The sequence below is a fragment of the Dipteris shenzhenensis genome, chromosome 28, assembly GCF_047967505.1.
Source record: "Dipteris shenzhenensis isolate YYH24624 ecotype China chromosome 28, Dip_SZ_1.0, whole genome shotgun sequence".
NCBI classification, from domain to species: domain Eukaryota; kingdom Viridiplantae; phylum Streptophyta; class Polypodiopsida; order Gleicheniales; family Dipteridaceae; genus Dipteris; species Dipteris shenzhenensis.
This window is the reverse complement of record NC_141623.1, coordinates 5,645,795-5,665,560: the sequence shown is the minus strand read 5'-3', so window position 1 is coordinate 5,665,560 and position 19,766 is coordinate 5,645,795. Positions and strand designations below refer to the sequence as shown.

At 42.8% G+C, this 19,766-nt stretch overlaps 1 protein-coding gene across 1 annotated transcript in view; it reads left to right on the top strand.

Moving 5' to 3' along the window:
• The window catches only part of LOC147883086 (serine/threonine-protein phosphatase PP2A-2 catalytic subunit), a 38,123-nt gene that overhangs the window by 2,210 nt on the left and 16,147 nt on the right, over window positions 1-19,766 (top strand). The window contains exons 2-6 of the mRNA XM_087399618.1: window positions 478-534; window positions 919-1,002; window positions 2,318-2,389; window positions 9,122-9,193; window positions 9,446-9,486. Coding sequence (XP_087255744.1) covers window positions 478-534; window positions 919-1,002; window positions 2,318-2,389; window positions 9,122-9,193; window positions 9,446-9,486 — 326 coding nt within the window. The remainder of the gene's footprint in view (window positions 1-477; window positions 535-918; window positions 1,003-2,317; window positions 2,390-9,121; window positions 9,194-9,445; window positions 9,487-19,766) is intronic.

The following is a 19,766-nucleotide window of genomic DNA, read 5'->3' as shown; positions in this document are numbered from 1 at the left end:
TTGGTCCATTTATCCAACTGCCTCTTATGTCTTTTTTCGGGAGGTCATTTCATGGTGACTACCTGAATAAAAAGTGAAATTGCTTTATGATGGAGTCTGCCCCTTTGCAGTGACATTGTTTGTGTGGCATCCATAAAGAGGTGCTTGTCACATGCCCTTCATTGTTCATGTGCACGTCTTATTATGATGATGTTTAGCTATGTGTAATAATTTAATTCATATTTAAACCAGGATGGAGTGGGTTTTTTGATTGTTTCTGTGTAAACTTTTGGAGCTCAGTGTGCTCGAGGTTTTACTGTTGAATTCTGGAATCATGATAGAATGTTCAAACTGATAACAACTTTGCTTGGAAGATGATTGGTTCAGCATCATTTATGCTAGGGACAAAGCTGTAAATTTGTCAACGTATAAAGACTGGATTGTTGGTTTCAACACATTAAGAATGTTCAGGTCAATCTGGTTTGGAGATGGATGCAGGTACGAGCATTGTGTGAGAAAGCTAAAGAAATTTTGATGGAGGAGAACAACGTGCAGGTATGCCTCCCAGCAGAAGCAAAGTACTTTACTATGCGATGAAATGGTATTTTAGAAACATTTGTCATTCTGGGTTTGTTGATCTTTCTTATTACACTCTTGCTTTGATCTTGTGTTGCTCTTCTTACTTCCTGTGGGTCTGCAATTGCAAACATGTTTCTCTTTTGTTGAAGTTTAAAAGCTCGTAAGACCTTCCATATGTGTTGTGCTTTTGGTGTTCATGGCTATAGTGTGGACTGGAAAGCGTATGGATGTTGGGTTTCTTTGTAACGTGCCAAGTGCTAAGAAGAATTGTCGTATGATAAGTCGGATGTCTTGGTAGTATGGCAGCAACTTAGGTGGAATCATTCTCACTGTTAGTTGACCCGTTGTGAATGTAAGCAGCCAGTCAAATGTCCTGTGACGATTTGTGGCGATATACATGGGCAGTTTCATGACCTTGCAGAGCTTTTCCGAATTGGTGGAAAGGTATTTGCTCTACGGCCTGTTTGGTGATGCATGTGATCGAGGCTTTCACTGTATCAGAGTCTGCAGTTCACCTCTGGAAGTACATGCTGTGGATGTGAAAGTGCAAGTCAAGTCAATGCATCTTAAGAAGTGAATGATGTTTGCAATTTTATGCACACCTTCTGTGTTTCATGGTGATTGGATTAGAGGCATTAAAGCATTCTGAGGGAGCTTTGTGAAATCAAACAACACTCACATCTGAACTGAAACAGACTGAGACAGGACTGTATGAGTGATGTCTTTCTGTGGTCCTTGTTGTAATGATTTGACTAGAGTGGCTCAATACATTATTGTAGAGGATATCTGAGAAAGAAAGAAAGAAAAAAGTAATCCTTTAGAGTGTACAGTTTCTGTGACGTATAGTGAGCATGCAGAGCACAAGGTCTTTTTGTGGCATCCATTGAAACCATAAACTGGGCATGGTCTTATTCAGGAGATCATACATTCTACAATTTACATCTATCAATATAACAAAGAAACACTCACTATTCTAGGGTTTCCACCATAGGGAATTAGTGTACTGAAGATATTTTTCCCCTTATGTGATGTGGCAGTACACCTAATCTATATTTTTGCTCTAGCAATCTACACGTCCCTTGAGGTTGAGATCATCTCCAACACCATCGAAGCCTCAAGATCGACATCATGATTATAAATAGAGGTCTATATGCAATACTCTCTAATGTAGGGACATCGAATTGGATGTGTATAACAATGTCACTGGAGGGTTCTCAGTTGAAGGAGTCTCAGGTCTGTACCTGTCCAGGTTCCACTATTAGGCTGCTTTCTCTTCTTAGTGATTCTCTTAAGAATTATGACATGTATTGCTATAGGGTCCTGTAAAAAATGCCACTCACGCATACATTGGAATTATGACGAGTATGCGCCATAGAAAAATGCCTCCAATGGCCTACATTGGAGTTGCAGTTCTGTAACAGTCCTTGCGGCTTCAGCCTTTCATCTTACATTCATTTATGCGAAGGCCAAAGAAGGGGGGATAATCCATTTAAATCCAACAGTTACTGCTGAAACTCAGAATTCTTGCTCTTGCTGTCAACTTTCTAATCTCTTCCCTAAGCTTCTTTTGGGAATACCCATGAACCAGTGTGACAGAGGTTTAGATTGTCTAAGTATTTATTTGTTTTTGTTTTTTTGTTTTGGTGACAACACATATGTATATGCATGCGCGCGGCGCACATGCACAGAGAGAGAGAGAGAGAGAGAGAGAGAGAGAGATTTGTAAATATGTATTTGTGCAATGTTTCTTGTATTGTAGTGTCCAGATACCAACTACCTTTTCATGGGAGACTATGTGGACCGTGGATACTACTCAGTTGAAACAGCTACTGTAAGTCTCACTGTAAACCTTATCCCTTTTTGGTGGTGGGGGATTTGTAAACCTTGTTCTTTTGTGTAATGCTGATTGAATATAGGGAAACTTGCTTTGATGGAAGCTTTGACTTGCTAGTGTTTGTATAGGAGAAGGTATTTAGTTGATGCTTTTGGCATGAGATTGAAACTGCAGTATATGCTGTGTTTTCAGAGGATGAGTTTGAGCAGTTCTCTCTCTCTCTCTCTCTCTCTCTCTCTCTCTCTCACTCTCACTCTCTCACACACACACACACACACACACACATTTTTTTTTGGGGGTGAAAATCTGAAAAGATTTTTCTTTTACATTACAGAGTCACAATCCCAAAGTAGGATGTGCTCTTCTCTTGATGTACTTGAGCACATCCTCTCTCTCTCTCTCTCTCACACACACACACACACACACACACACACTTTTTTTTGTGAAACCAGTAACTATAAAATTAGCATGAAATCAATGTACATGACATTAGACTCCAAAGGAGAGCCTAATGAAAGAACTCAAAAACAGTGAGAAAACACTTCAAGGCTAGTAGCATCCAAGTCCCTCGCAGCATAACTATCATATAAAGATTGCTTGAGGGACATTCTGAAGAAAGCATATGCCTGAGGAAACTGTTGTCCCATCCTAAAATGCAATCTCTGTGTCCAAATAGTCCATAGTACCCAAAAGCGAGCCCAGTGAAAGAAAAGGAGGAATGGAGACATCTGAGGTGAGAAGCATCCAAACATCCAGAAGAGTTTCCCGAATCTGATAGAGGGAAACCGGAGCCGTAGCAAATGAGAGACATGAGTGATCAGTATTCGAGAGTGCGGGCAAGACCATAACAAATGGGGAATTGTCTCATGGTGATGAGAGCAACGGGGGCAGGAAGAGGAAGCAATACGACGTGCTTCCAATTTCACCCCAATGGAAAAAGCTCCTACTATACATCTCCAAAGGAAGAGCCTCTGTTTCAATGGCAATTTAGCTTTCCAAAATTTCCTGAGTTTTGATTGCCACCAAGATAAAGGCCTATCCAAATTCCAAAGAGTGTTGGCATGCTTATCAATCCATGGCGGTGGAAGAAGAAATCTGTAGACCATCGAAGATGTCAAATTATGCAGTGAAAGTGAACAGGTAGTAGGAGACAAGGAAATCAGATTCCAGTCCAGTAATTTGTCCTGAACAAACAACGGAGGAACAGGAACAAATGGCTGCAACATAGTTGTAAGTATTCTCCAAATGGGCCTATGATGCAGACCCAAGGGGAATGTCCTGCAAGCTTGTGGAAATGAGAGCACATAACCATGTTGATCCACCACATCTCCGACAAATCTTATGCCCAATTTCATAAGATTATATGCTTTAATTGGTGCCTGTAAAGCAAGAGGCGATTCAAACACCTTGCTCCAATGGATGCTTTCCAAACGAAGAGAGTTACCATGATGGGAGGAAGCACCTGACCATTTAGCATAAGAGAGAATTCTCTTCCAGTCATGAATAAAAGCAGTAGAAATAGGACAGCCAGGAATTTTCCCCTGAAATGTGGTCATGACTGCTTCCCAGTGATCTGTAATCCAATGCCCATATGCATGAGACTTCATGTTTCCGCACATAGCTGCTAGCATAATAGCCCATGGCTGTTTTTGCTGAAAGAAATCAGCAATCATAGTGCTCTTTCTTGCCAACATATGAAACTGAAGATTGAGAATATTCAGTCCACCATGAGTCTTAGGAGAACAAACAGACTGCATGGGAAGTAGTCGCAAAGCCTTTTTGTGAGATTTTCTTTTCCAAAATATCTCCATAGCCTGGGACATATAGGAAGCTAAATGCTTAAAAGACCAGTGAAGAAGAGGCAAGTAAAATTGCACATATGCCATGATGATAGACTGGACTATCCGAAGTCGAACATGTAGAGGCCAAGTTGACAAGTGCCAGTATTCCAGCTTCTTGTTAATCTTTTGAAGCACCCATTTAAGCTGTTGTTGAGGGGTAATATTCCAGCCAATGGGATACCCTAAATGCCTCACAATGGTATGGGAAGAAATAATGTGGCCTGGCTAGAGAAGTGCATGCCAATCAGCTTCTTTCAATGCTAGAAGATTCGATTTCTGAAAGTTGATATGCAGTCCAGCAGCTATGCCAAAATCATTCAAAGTATGCATCAAAAGAGAGAGGTCACTTTGAGAATTCCTGGGCATGAAATATGAATCATCAGCATATGCCTGTGCAAGAAATGGCTGTGCCCCTGGAATTTGCAAGCCATGAAGCTGTCCTGTATCTGCAAGATGGTCCATATGCAACAATAACGGATGAGTAGCAATGGCATACAGTAGGGAGCTAAGAGGGCATCCCTGTCTCACTGAACGGGTCATAGTCCATGTCCTTGACAACCCACTATCAAGCAGACACTGTGCAGTGGCATGAGAATACAACCAATAAATAACATGAACGAGCCGAGGGCCAAATCCCAATTTATGCATTGTCTGAGAAATAAAATCCCAATGGACAGTATCAAATGCTTTCGCAATGTCCACTTGCAGAATGAGAACATCTTGTTTAGAATATTTGGCATACTCAATTGCAAGCAAAGCATTGGAGATATTGTCAGTAATCTGCCTTCTGGGAACAAACACATACTGCCTGGGATGAAGTCCGGCTTGCAAGATAAATCGAACCCTAAGGACAATCATCTTGGCAATGAGTTTGTAGATGACTGGCATAAGAGATATGGGCCGCCAATCAGCCATTGTCTCACACAATCTTTTTTTGGGGATCAATTTGACAAGCCCATGTTTCCAAGAAGGGGGAAGAGATTGTTCTGCCCAAGCATGATTGATCATGAGAAGAAGAGTGTGCTTGAGATCACCCCAAAATGCATGGAAGAATTCAACATTCAATCCATCCCAACCAGGAGAGCTGCCTTTACGTAAATGACTCAAAGCATCATCTAGTTCCTTAAGCATAAATGGCTGCTCCAATGCATGAGCCTGTTTCCGAGACAATATAGACTGAACATGCATAAGGAATTGAGACCTAGCTGCGTTCACTTGCATGGAATAATCAGGCTGAGGAGAAAAGAGATACTGGAAATGACTAGAGCATTTCGATTCCAGTTCTGATTTGGAGGTGGTCCAGGTGCCATCATCTTGCTTGATCCTGCAAATATCCTCCTTTCGCCTATCCGCATGCAGGCTTTTATAGAAGGCCTTGGAGGAGCAGCCCTTATCCAAAAGGGGTCTCATGTGAGCTCGGATTTGCCACTTCTTTAATTTACGAATATCATTTTGATGGATGATACGAACTGCATAAGCGCAAGAATCCTATTCAGAAGAGGTGAGCTGCCTATAAGAGCTGATTGCATCTGTCTGTTGCTTGTGAGATTGAGCCCATTTCAGCTTAAGTCTGAGGTTTTCCATGTGACTCCGTCCATAATCTTGAATAACAGCCTGCAAGCGATGGGCAAGATTGATCCAGGCAAAATCCATGTCCTCTTGAGCATGTAAGAGGAGGGGACGGACAGCCACTCTCACCACGTTCTGAAATTGTTGATGAAGCAAATAAGCACTATTAACATGGAGTAGGCGACGACCAAAAAAAGGCATATCATCTGTCAAATGTGCTATAGATAATGTCAGGCATACTGGAAATTGATTAGATAACAAGAGGGAATGATCAACCCATAATGCACACGTGAAACTAGTGTACTGCTGAGCCTGCAACAAATACCATCTGTCAAGTCGAGCCCAGTAATGAGTAAAAGCATTGTGACGGTATGTATAACCCATATCTCTATCCCTTGTTGAGAGCCATAAATCTTCTGCATGCAAAAAAGAAAGCATATCCTCCCAATGTCGAAGCTCAGTGGGGATCATGTGAGAACGATGAGTGGTGTTGTCTTGCATGGCAGGCGAGTTATTAAAGTCTCCACACAAAAAAGCATTAGACAGCCATGGATATTGCTTGAGGGAGTCCCACATTCGAGCTCTGGTCGCAGAAGTTTGAGAGGCATAAACCGATGCTATTTCATAAAGATCAGCATGACAGATGCATCTGATTACCATCCATCGACCCTGGGGGTCGTTGTTAGCAACCGTGGGCTGCATATCATGTTTTACCAGCATGCATACCCCAGAAAAGTGCATCGTACCAGCATAAAAGATGTCATAACCAGCAAAGTGGCCTTGCTGGCCAGCCAAGAAGTGTTGGTTGTGTTCCTGTAAGGAAATTACATTGGGGTGCATTCTATGTACATAGTGCCAAAAAAGTCTCCACTTATTGACATTGCAAAGACCTTGAACATTGTATGTAATGCAAGTAATTGAAGCAGACATAGAAGATGTGAAACATAGTAAAGGTATAAGCTGTCAGGCCTCAGCCATGACATCGACGTCCACGTGGCCTCCTGGATCAGTAGCTCTATCATCCGCATCATTGTCACATACAAGAATGCCCTTCTTGAGCACATCAACCCACAATCGAGAAGTCAGGCTATCAGCAGGGGTAGAGGCTTGACCAGGGGTGGAAGTAGAGGCATCCCAATGCCGAGATTGTAACGGTCGTGGCTTAAGCGCAAATACCTTTTTGGGTTGCTGCCAGGCACCCTGAGGAGAGGCATTGGATTCTGAAATTTTGCCCTTTCCCTTATCCTTCTGCTTGGCTGAAACCTGGACCACACTTTCTTTGGGAAGAACAGATTTAGATGCCACATCACCCAACTTGCTAGGCGTTGCCTTAGGCCCTGGACCATAAGTTAGAGAGGTAGTATTTTCTGGAGCAATAGCTGTAGGTGGGAGCTGATGCAGTATTGCAGGACACTGTGAAGCTAGATGGCCAAATTTATGACAAGTAAAACAAGCACCTGCAAATACTCCCCATTTCAAATCAAAATATTTTTCGCCCAAGGGAACATCTTCCACCTCTACCGCAATGGAAGGAGGGGTTGGGTGATCTGTATCCCAAAGAACACAAAACCGATTTCAATTGCCCGAAGGTCGGGGTGGGCATACAACTTGCCCCAAAGTAGTTGCCAGACTTGGTAGCTCAGCCCTCATATAATCCGGAAAATCCACTACCTCAACCCATATAGGGCAGTGATGTCGAATGAGACCGTGATAATCCTTATTTGGCGACCATGGCATGACATGCACCATTTGTCTGCCATAGAATAGAGGAGACATCTCCAATATCTGATGACGATATGAGGCATCCAAAAAGTGCACTTCATAAAAACCTCGAGAAGCAAAGTATACTCCTTCAACAAAGCAACCTCCCAACAAAGCCTGAACCCACTGAGCCACATCATTTGCAGAAGGTAACTTCCCAGGGAAGAAAATGATAACTGCTTGTTGAGAGAACTTCCGGAGAGGAGTAACCAATGAGGGCAGCTTCAGCTTATACTTAAGGGCCGGGGGAGGTTTGGCCCACTCCTTCCGGCTGTGGTGAAATTCATCCTTGAGCATATCGAAAACATAGTGAGCATCTTCAGAGGCTGAGGTAGAGAATTCAAATTGCTGTCTTTTAGGGTCCTGGGACAAGTCCTTCCGAGAATAGCTTTTAATATGGTCCTCCATGAAGGTGAGCAGGGCAGAATTGATGAAGCAAGAAAGGGCAGCAGGGTTTATGCACAGTTATGGACGGGTGACACACACACACACACACACACACACACACACACACACACACACATGTGCGCGTGCGTATGCAGAGAAATGGTGTGCCATCTTTTGAGCAGGTCTAGCCTAGCATGGTGGAAGTTGAAATCTCATTCTGAAAATCTAATGATCTGGTTATACAACCATGATCTCTAAGTGTAATTGTATCATGTTGACCAAGAAAAGGCTAGCTCTTATAAATGTATAGCATAGAAGAAACTGAATGTGCTCTTATTTTTAAAAAGTGGGACTGTCTATGAGCTGACATATGCCATTGTTGTGCACAATTATAGTCATATCTATTGGCTTCACAACCCTTTCCTTTTTCGTTTTCTGGGGGCCGTAATTTTTGTTTAGAAATAGACCGATGGTTTATACATTAGATGTAAGCCATTGTAGCATGTTTTCCCACATATTGTTCATAGATTCAGGCTAAGAACGTGCTAGAAGTAGGATTTGTAATTTGGTCTGGTGTGGATTTATAGGGTAGCCATTTTAAAAACGAGAAACAGTAAAGAATAATCGTGATTTAAAGTGATCCCTATTTCGCCCTCCAGCTGGTCAGTAACCCTCTATGTTTCTAACTTTCTATCAACTGTGGGAAAAAAGGACAGCCATTGGCTTATTTGAACCAATTCTGTTCTTATAATCTGGAAAAGATAGTTCTGCATGAAAATCAGTGCATGTTTGCTTGCAATCTGCATGCTAGTTTGCAGGGACCCCATTCTACGCTTGATGGGACTATTTTGTTAACTTAAGTGTGGACATTCTTATCCATGGCGATAGGATGGAGTCCTCCCTTTGATGATGAAGATGATTTCTTGAAGATCACCTGTTGACGCTACTTTGATAGTATTAAGTTTATGCCCCAAAATATGGTGTTAAAAGGATGTAGTTCAAGGCTGTATATTTTTGAGCTATGTAAAGATGGTTCTGCATGTTCTGATATTTGAGCTATGTAAAGATGGTTCTGCATGTTCTGATATTCTGTTGATGGCCTGCACTTATTGATTGCAGTTTCAACGGATTTTTGTTGTAGGAATTCTTATTCTGATACTGTATTGTGCAGCTTTTAGTGGCTTTGAAAGTTCGTTATTCAGACAGAATCACTATTCTTCGAGGCAACCATGAAAGTCGGCAGGTTGGTGAAATTGATGTTACTTTTGTGCAAAAACTAGGTGTGGTGGTCTTAACGGCTGCAGACTTGTATCCCCTTGTGTGTGTGTGAGAGAGAGAGAGAGAGAGAGAGAGAGAGAGAGAGAGAGAGAGACTGCCATACAGTAGATACTCACCTCTACATTTATGATATGTTAGTGAGGTTTCTTAAGTTTGTTTGTACAGAGAGGAAATACCGTATTCTAATAGGAATGCCATGCCTCTATGCTTTGGACAGATCACACAGGTTTACGGGTTCTATGATGAATGTCTGAGGAAGTGAGTTCACATAATCTTTTGACCTACCCTTTTGTGGGGTTTCATTTTTCATGCTTCATCATAATTTCCATACTTTAAAGTGTTAGCCTTTGCGTGGTTGAGTCTGCTCATCTAGGTATATGTTAGTGCTATTAATATGAGTTGTTTCAGGATGGAAAAAGGCAATGGAGCACTACTTTTTGATTAGCCTTGTCCTTTAGTGCTAGCCTTCGTCATGGCTGAGTCTGCCCTTCACCTCTGGAGTGCCGACAGAAACTCAGTATGAGGACTTTGTATAAATGGATGCTCAAGTATGTGTAGGTGTGTTTATTTGTATGTGTGAGAGCATATGCTTATACTATGGTCTACACCCACTGTTGAGCGTTGATGACGTCAGCGGGGATGTCATAGTAGCTAGTCCTCGCTATGCGTGATGGAGTTTATGGTTTTCAGCCTTATGAGTGACTATCATGAGATTGAAACTGCACTATGTTGTGTTTTTAGAGGATGAGTTTGGGTGTGTTCTTGGATTCATCTAGATATATACACTACTTTTCGATTACCCTCTTCAGACTAGCCTTTGTCATGGCTGAGTCTGCCCTTCATCTCCGGAGTGCTGACAGAAACTCAAGTATGTGTGTGTGTGTGTGTGGATTTGTATGTGTGAGAGCATATATTTATATGATGGTCTACACCTACTATTGAGTGCCAATGACGGTGGTTGGGAAGTCATGGTAGCGAGTCCTGCTAGGTGTGATGAAGTTTATGGTTTTCAACCTTGTGAGTGTCACTCATAAGATTGAACCTGCACTATGTGGGTTGTTTTAAGAGGGTTATTTTGGGCATGTTCCTAGATTCATCTAGATATACATAGATATATAGTTTGAGTCTGATTTTTAATTAGACGTAATGGAGATGCAGAGTTTTGCTTTGTTTGTGAAGGTATCAATATGAATGCAGACTAGCGGACATGCAAATTTCACCTTGTGAAGTTTTCGTCCATGTTGCGGCCTACTGGTATTGCGATAATTCTTTCTATCTTAAGTGGTGTGTTGCCCTATGAGCTAGATTTAGATGCTCGTCTGGGAGAGACTAAAATGAAATCGTTTAGTCTTCACAAGCAGTTGTGGACATGACTAACTATTGACACATGGATTGTTTTTCTTCTAGCTCACCAATACCCAAACAATGTTTTTTCCATACGTTCCCATACACATGTCGTACGAGTACGGAAGTATGATTGGAGTGTGGTTCAGCCCCTAGGGCTGAAACATACGTGACCCTAATTTTACAAAAAATAAATCAGAAAAATATACATTGTACACATTAAATTGACATAGAGCTACAAAGCTTTCAGCTTGGAACTTGAAACTTGTATTAATTTTAAAGTCATGACTAATGATTCATGAAAGAGTCCAGCCTCTAGAGACCGTAGTCATTTGGATTCTGATACATAGTGACCGAAACATCATCTAAGGGAGTAGGTACTACACCAAAACATCATATAAGAAAGGCTGCCACAGCCTAGAAATAAAGCTGAAGCTTGAAGCTCGGGCCTTGAAATGCATCATGATTCACGACCGATGAGGCTCAAGCCTCAAGCTGCATCTTCATCCTCATCGTCATCAGCATTAGTGGCCGCACCCTCCTCCTCCTCCTCCTCCTCTTTTTTATCTTCCTGGCCATGAGACTCCAAAAGACTAGAGCTGCTCGAAGCTGCAACAACATCCATCCTTCCTATAACAATAGGGCCTGCAATCTCTTCTCTCTCTGTATTTGCTTGCAAAGCGAGCAGCCTTTGATCATCCTTCTCCTTGTCTGTCATTTCCAGGGTCGCCGCTATCTTCTCAAATCCCTTTTAATCGAATTTACTAATTTCTCAGTATTCTTTGAAAGCGGCCAGCCACTGACCTTGGAGTTTGGAGCCTGCTGCTGCTGTTTGGAGACCTTTTCTGAAGCCCTATTGCCCTCATTTGCTGTTCTAACACCTTGGGCTACGAGCTTCTCTCATCTTGCTGCTGCTGCAATCATTTTTGAGGTGTTTTCTAGCTTGTGGGAGCATTTACTCTTGCTGAAACATCATATTCCAGCCTCTCACAGCCCTCTCATTGCCAATTTCTGTCCCTTTCACCTCTCCCACAAGGCTGACCATCTGTGCTTGCATTTGGAGCCTTTTCCTTGCTGCATTTTTGGGCCTACATCATTTGGTAAGCACCTACTGCAAGGCTTCCTTCATTTCCAGCAAAATTATGTTTTCTTGGCATTTTGGAAAGGCCCTGATTTGCCTTGGAAGGTCTTGTGTTGCCTTTTGGGAATCTTTTTGCAGCAGGTACACCTTGTGACAGCCACACATTTTGTAGTGAAAAGCTTTGAAGCTTGAGCAGCGTTTTACCTTTTGATTTTGAGAGGTTGCCCTTCTCTCATTTGCCTTGCCAGTCGGTGCATTTGCCTTGAATTTCAGCACCATGACTAACAGCAAGGATGATTTGTTTGTGATGCTTGGGGATGAGGACAAGCTTGATGGCACCCCCATGTGGGCATACATGATGGGGCATGTCTTGGTTGCCAAGAATTTGTGGAACATTGTTTCAGGCGTTGAGGTCAGGCCTTCACGTAATGCAGCTTCTCGTGTTACAGCTCTTGCTTCTGGTACTATAGGTACTGTTTCGGGCTCATCTAGTGATGGATCTAATGCTACTTCTAGAGCAGGTGTATCTTCTACTAGAGGTACTTTGCCTCCTACACAAGAGCATATTCAATGGGATGGTTGCCAAAGCACATGCCTTGATTGCTCTTTCAGTTAAAAGGGTCATTATCCCTCATATCCGGTCCTCCAAGACAGCAAAGCAAGCGTGGGATCAGCTTGCATCCTTATATTAGGTGCGGAATGAGGCGAGGGTTGCCTATCTCCGCAAGCAGTTGAAGGGCTTGATGCTTGAAGAGGGTGGTAACATGGATGCCTATCTTACTAGTGTGAAGGATTTGAAAGAGCGGTTGGCTAACATTGATGAGGTGGTGCTTGATTCTCAGCTTGTTTTTAATACCCTTGATGGGTTGCTTGACTTTTATCAAGGCTTTGCTACTACATTGATGTTGGTCGCAGGTGGCAATGTCAATCATTATTCCTTTGACCAGGTGATTGCCCTCTTACTCCAAGAGGAACAAAGTCGTGCAAACGGCAATGCTATGGCTAGTGATCAAGCCTTTGCTGCCCAGCATAAAAATAAAGGCAAAGGCAAGGTTTCAGCTGGTAAACCCCCTCATTCACATGCTGGTCACTCTCATGATGCTGCTTCTTCGGGGGATAAGAAGAAAAAGAAGCGATGCAACTATTGCAAGAAATCTGGGCATGACATTTTTGAATGCAAGAAGAGAATTGCATTTGAGAAGAAGAAGAAAGAGTCTGGTCGTGCAGTATTTGGTTCTCCTAGTCCAAGCACATTTGTAAATATAGTAAATCTAGGATTTCTTACAGTCGTATCAGAGCAAATTTCACTCCTGCCTATAGGAAATGCCCCTCACCTTCTAGCGCCTATCTCTACTTCCACTCCACGCACGTTGCATAAAAATAAAGGCAAAGGCAAGGTTTCAGCTGGTAAACCCCCTCATTCACATGCTGGTCACTCTCATGATGCTTCTTCTTTGGGGGATAAGAAGAAAAAGAAGCGATGCAACTATTGCAAGAAATCTGGGCATGACATTTTGAATGCAAGAAGAGAATTGCATTTGAGAAGAAGAAGAAAGAGTCTCGTCTTGCAGTATTTGGTTCTCCTAGTCCAAGCACATTTGTAAATATAGTAAATCTAGGATTTCTTACAGTCGTATCAGAGCAAATTTCACTCCTGCCTATAGGAAATGCCCCTCACCTTCTAGCGCCTATCTCTACTTCCGCTCCACGCACGTATGTCATGACAAGAGAAATGATTATTTAGTTAATTAATAGTCATTAGAACCTTATTATTGTTAGGCGCGCCAATTTGATGGTGCGGTTATATGTTTGTATTTATGATCGATCAAGCGGTGTAAATAGTACCGCCAAAACTATGTAACATTGGCCAATGATTAGTAATAATGATGTGCACACATGTGTCTAGGTCCTAGGGACAATAGGAAAGGGAAAGGGTGCATTAGAGTGCATTGAATGGTAGGTGCATGGGTCATAGGATAAGGGTAGGTGTAAATGGGAAGATGGAACTTGAGTGATCTCAATGGACATTGATGAAAGGGTATCACCCTTTCATTGTGAATCTCATGTAGCATTCTCTCTACCACATTGCATTCATCCGCCATCTCTCTTCCACCTTGCATGTAGGTTGAAATAGAAACAAGTACTCTCACGAGGGCGTCCTTCCCCATTGGAGGGTCAATTGGCATTCAAATTTTGCATGCATTACACACATTTGCATTCTCAAAAAGTCTGGTTTTTCACATTTGGTATCAGAGGGGCGACGGTCCACGAGCAGGACGAGAAGAGGGTGAGAGAGCAACGTGCAGTCTTTCCCATTGGAGGGCTAATTGGCATTCAAATTCTGCATGCATTGCACACATTTGCATTCTCGAAAAGTCTGGTTTTTCACATTTGCTATCAAAGCGGTGATGGTCCATGAGCGGGACGAGAAGAGGGCTAGAGCAATGTGCAGAATCGTGGCGGAAGCACTAGTGTGGGAAAGGCACGGCTTGTGACAGCCATGGACGATGGAAGAGAAGGACGGCGGGAGGAGGCACGGAAGTCGCAAAAGAAGGCGCGGACAGGGAACACGAGACAATGAAATCTGACGACGGAACCTCGACGGCACGTATGCCCAGCGGACAGTGCAGCAGCAAACTTTCCAGGTTGCAAACATCTCCCTGCCGATTGACCCTGAATTCTTGAGGCTAACATCTCCTTCCTGACTAACCCTAAATTCGTGTCTGAAAATTTTTGGTCTTGAATGGTGAACGGGGTGTCCTAACGGGGTGACTCCTGCCGTGTGAATGTAGCCTTTAAATCCTTAAACTGTGAGGAAAAGGGATCCCCCCGTTCTCCCCAACGAAAAGTTGGATCGGAACAAGATTTTAAGGTTTTAAGGAGGTGATCCACCCATTAAGTATCCTCTATAACGGTATCTACAGCTCCAATCGGCTCAAAACAAGTAGCCCAAATGGAGCGTACCAGTTTACAGCAGAAATACAAGAAGAAAAGCTTAAAAGAGAAGGAAGAGGAGGTTATTTTAAGTGTCTTCTCATCACAAATGAAGTGGGAGTCGGATAAGTATCACAAACTCTACAACACTTGACTTTTGTGTAGGCCATCTCTTGGTGGTTCTAGTGATGCCCTATAGGCCATGGTATGTGCCTTGTAGGCATAAATATAGGCACTTGTAGTGTTAGTGCCTTTTACGCCACCTAGGACACTTAGTCCTATGTGACACCTAGGACACTTAGTCCTAGGTCTAGGTACTTGTACCTTGTACTCCTTTTTTTATTATCCTAGTTGACGTGACGGTTGATTATCATCGACTCTTTGTATTCTCTCTTTTGCCTATCGATCCTACAGTGGTAGCAGAGCCACGTTCGACTCGTCTCTTGCCCTTGGATTTGCATTTGCTCCCTGTGCCACCATTCGTACAGTCTGTACGACTGTACAGACGCCCGTACAGATCCCGCGTCAGAATCTGTACGTCTTCTACCAGTTGCTTTCATACGTACTTGCGTTGTACACTCCGCAATAGACGTCCGTTCATAGGACACCTACCGTACCTGCGTCGCCGTACAGCTTGCACACAAGACACCTGTCTACCTGCGTCATCGTACAGCAGTTGTACTTGCACCGTATCTTTCGTACTTGCATGTTGTACTTCGTCGTACATCTTTCGTAAAGCAAGTCTCAACGTACATGCACCCGTACAAGCAAGTACATGCATTCGTACACTGCACGTACTTATTTCGTACACCGCAATTCGTACTTGCGTTGTACTTTGTACTTGCACCGTACTTGCTCAGGACGTTGTACCTGCACCGTACTTGCTTTGCCCGTACAGCTTGTACCTTACATGACATTATCAAAATTTGGGGCTTTTGAGGATTTTTGTTATCCTTATCTTCCTTCTAGTGTTTAAAATCATCTCAAGCCATTTCAATAGTTTGGAAAGCCTACATATGGAGGTCTATATTTTGGGACATGTGCATTTTTTGCAGTCAATTTGTGGACAACAAGTCCTAATTTTACAGTTGCAAGCCTTGAGGCTATTTTCTTCTTGGGATTTGGTCTGCAATTTCTCGTTTGATTGCAATACATTGGGTCAGATTGGAGAACATTGAGTCACATTTGCAGGACATTGAGTCAGATTTTCAGACATTGAGTCTTTTCTGCAGGACATTGAGTCAGATTATCATACATTGGGTCACATTTGCAAAAAATTCAGCAAAATTTGGGGCTTTTTTGTATTTGCCCTCTATTTTGCCTATTTGCCCTCATTAAATTTGGGGCTTTAGCCAGAAGTGCTGTTTTTGCAGTGAACATTGCCTGCCACAGTCACATTTGGGTCAGATTTGCATTTTGGGTTGGAAATTTGCAGATATTTGCTGTCATTTTTGGACAGCCAGCTTTTGCAGTGATAGCCTTGAGGCTTTTGGGTTTTCAGGTCTCTTTCAGGGTATCACATTTGCTATGGCTGGGAACAATCAAGATCTATTTGGCGTTCTTCGTGAAGATGATAAGTTGGATGGCACCAACTATCCGATGTGGTCTTATCTCATGAAACATATTCTTGTTGTAAAGCATTTGTGGAATATTGTTTCTGGGGTTGATCTGAGGCCAGCCAATGCTAGAGTGGTTGCCTCTACTGCTGGTCCCTCTGCAGGGGGTACTCCTCCTGATGCCTCATCTTCTAGCACTCTTGCTACTACTCTTCCAACTCAGGAACAGTCAAGATGGGATGCAAGAGATGCAAATGCACATACGGGCATTGCTTTATCATGCAAGAGAATCATTATTCCTCACATCCGGTCTTGCAGGACATCAAAGGATGCTTGGGATAAATTGGCTTCTCTCTATCAGATTCACAATGAAGCACGCGTTGCATATTTGAGAAGGCAATTACATGAAGTCAGCATGAATGAAGGTGACTCTATGGATGCATACTTGACAAGGTCAAGGACCTCATGGAACAACATGCCAACATTGATGAGGTGGTGCCAAATTCACAGCTTGTCAGTACCACATTGAATGGACTGCCAGATACATATCAAGGGTTTGCTACAACCCTTCGATTAGTGGCCATGGGTAATCCAGACCACTATTCTTTTGATCAGCTAGTTACTTTGCTTTTGCAAGAAGAGCAAAATAGAGCTAATAGACAAGCCATTATTCCTGATCATGCATTTGCTTCACAGCAGACATGAAGAGGCAAGGCTTCCAAGCCTATGGGCAAGCCAAAATCTGCGCATAGCAGCTGCAATTCCTCCCATGCATCTAAAAATACAGCAGATAAGTCAAAGAAGAAAAGATGCAACTATTGTCGCAAGCCTGGACATGACATTTCAGAATGCAGGAAGTGCATTGCTTCGGAGAAAAAGAAAGCAAGATTGACAGTTAATGCCTCACATGCTATTGAATCCCATGAGCCAGTAGATGCTTCACATGCACATGCTCTTCTGGATGATTGGGCATGGGCTGTCCATTGCTCATTTGATCCCTCCAAAGCTGATGCATTCTTTACTGCTAATGATGCTCAGTCTAGGTACTTTGATAGTGGTGCTTCAAAGCATGTCACATCTTGTAGACAGTTTTTTCACTCTTTAGCTGATGCACCTCGAGGGGGTGTGCTAATAATGCTTCATATGCTGTAAAAGGAATTGGAGATGTGCAGCTCACATCTATTTCAAGTCATCCTGTCACTTTGACAAATGTTCTCTTTGTGCCTGGAATTGAAGTCAACTTGATCTCAATTTCAGCAATTGCTACTTCAGGTTTCAGAGTGATTTTTGATGGCTACAGATGCCTAGTTTATGATCTTCGTGATGACAACGCCATAGTTCTCACTGGCATTTTGTAAAAAGGGCTTTATCACCTTGATCATCACTCAGCTGCACTTCTATTGAAGCATTGGCTATTTCAGATTCACAGCTTGCTGAAACTCATCTTTGGCATGAGAGAATGGGCCATCTCAATTATAGAGCTCTTGCAAAGCTACATTCATAGCAGATGGCAAATGATGTACCTCAAACTCACACAGTTTCCAAACATGTGTGTGAGGGTTGTCTTTTGGGTAAGATGCATCGATTTCCCTTTCAAAAGAATTGTCCAAAACTCTCACAAAGGAAATTGCAGCTAGTGCATAGTGATGTCTGTGGCCCCCCAATGAGGACAAATGCCATTGGGGGGTACAAGTATTTCATGACTCTCATTGATGATTTCACAAGATATTGCTGGATATATCCTTTAAAAGCCAAATCTGAAGTTTTCTTATGCTTTCAGAGATGGCTGAATATGGTTGAGAATGAATCAAGATGCAAGCTTGTCACCCTCAACACAGATAGGGGGGGAGAGTATATGTCAAAGGAGTTTGATGCATTTCTGTCTTCACGGGGCATTATTCACTCATGTACTACTCCTTACACTCCTCAGCAGAATCTTGTTTTTGAAAGGAAAAACAGGTCCACAATGGAGATGGCCAGATGCATGCTTAAAGGCCAAGTCTTTGCCCAATATATTTTGGCTTGATGCAGTGATGTGTGCCAACTATGTGCTGAATAGATCACCTACACGGGCATTGCAGACTGTTACACCTTATGAAGCATGGAAAGGCAGGAAACCTTCACTTTCACACATGAGAGTTTTGGGTCTCTTGCATATGTTCATGTACCATCTCAGCTGAGACATAAGCTTGATGACAAGGCAATCAAATGCATATTTATTGGTTACAGCCAGGAGAGTAGAGGGTATCGGTTATACCAACCGAATACTGGGAAGATTATTGTCAGTAGAGATGTAATCTTTGCTGAACATTCAGCTTCTCCTCTTGTGGACTGCAAAGCTAAGCCAGATGTTGACATGTTTGATGCCTTCGAATCTTGGTTACCTCTGCCATCCTCAGAAGAGGACTTTGACCAGCAACATGAGCCTCCTACAGGCCCTCCACCAAGCAATAATCAGCCACTACCTCATGCTGATTTGCAGGTTTCTCAGATCCCACTATTCATGATGCAGTCATTGAAGAAAGAGCTGTCAATAGACAGCAAAGGCAAGTTCCCAGATGGCTTCTTGATACATTGAGGGACAGCAAACAAGATCAGCCTTTTGCTGCCCGGACAAGATCAGGGAATAGACAGCATGGTCACTTTCTTGAGTTTGCACTCCTTGCTACAGCTTGCAATGAAGAGCCTCTGTGCCATAAAGATGCTTTTGACAGCAAAGACTGGATGGATGCAATGAGAAATGAGTTACATTCCATTGCTAAAAATGACACATGGGAATTAGTAGATATCCCTCCCGGCAAGCATGCCATTAGTACCCGGTGGGTCTACAAATTAAAAAGGAAATCTGATGGCAGCATAGATCGCGTCTTGTTGCAAAAGGGTATGCCCAACAAAAGGCATTGACTTTGAGGAGACATTTGCTCCCACATCCAGGATTACTACCATTAGATGTGTCATTGCCATTGCAGCCCATCATCATTTGCAAGTGCACCAACTTGACATCAAGATTGCTTTTCTTCATGAGGATCTGCAGGAAGAAGTATATGTCACACAACCTCCTGGCTTTGAGGTTGTTAATTCTGAAAATAAGGTATGCCGGCTTAGAAAAGCCCTTTATGGTTTGAAGCAGGCACCCAGCACCGCACCCAGGGCATGGTATGCCAAAATTCATGCACACTTACTATCCCTTGGTTTTCAGAATAGTCCCACAGAACCCACTCTTTATGTCCGTGGGAGTGGATCTAATTTTTTAGTGCTGATTTTATATGTGGATGATATGCTCATCACGGGCCCAGATACAAAGCAAATTGCAGCTTTCAAGGCTGATTTGCAGCAGATTTTTGACATGTCAGACATGGGACAGCTCCATTATTATTTGGGCGTTCAGTTTGCTCATGTTGAGGGGGGTATCATGATGTCTCAGTCCAAGTATATTGGATAGCTCCTTGATCGTTTTCAGTTTTAGGATTGCAAGCCAATCTCTACTCCAATGGACCTTGGCTTCAAATTCTCAGCTCATGATGGGAGCCCACCATGTGATATCACTCTTTATCAACAGGCTGTTGGATGCCTTATTTATTTATGTCACACCAGACCTGACTTACAGTATGCAGTGTCTCAGC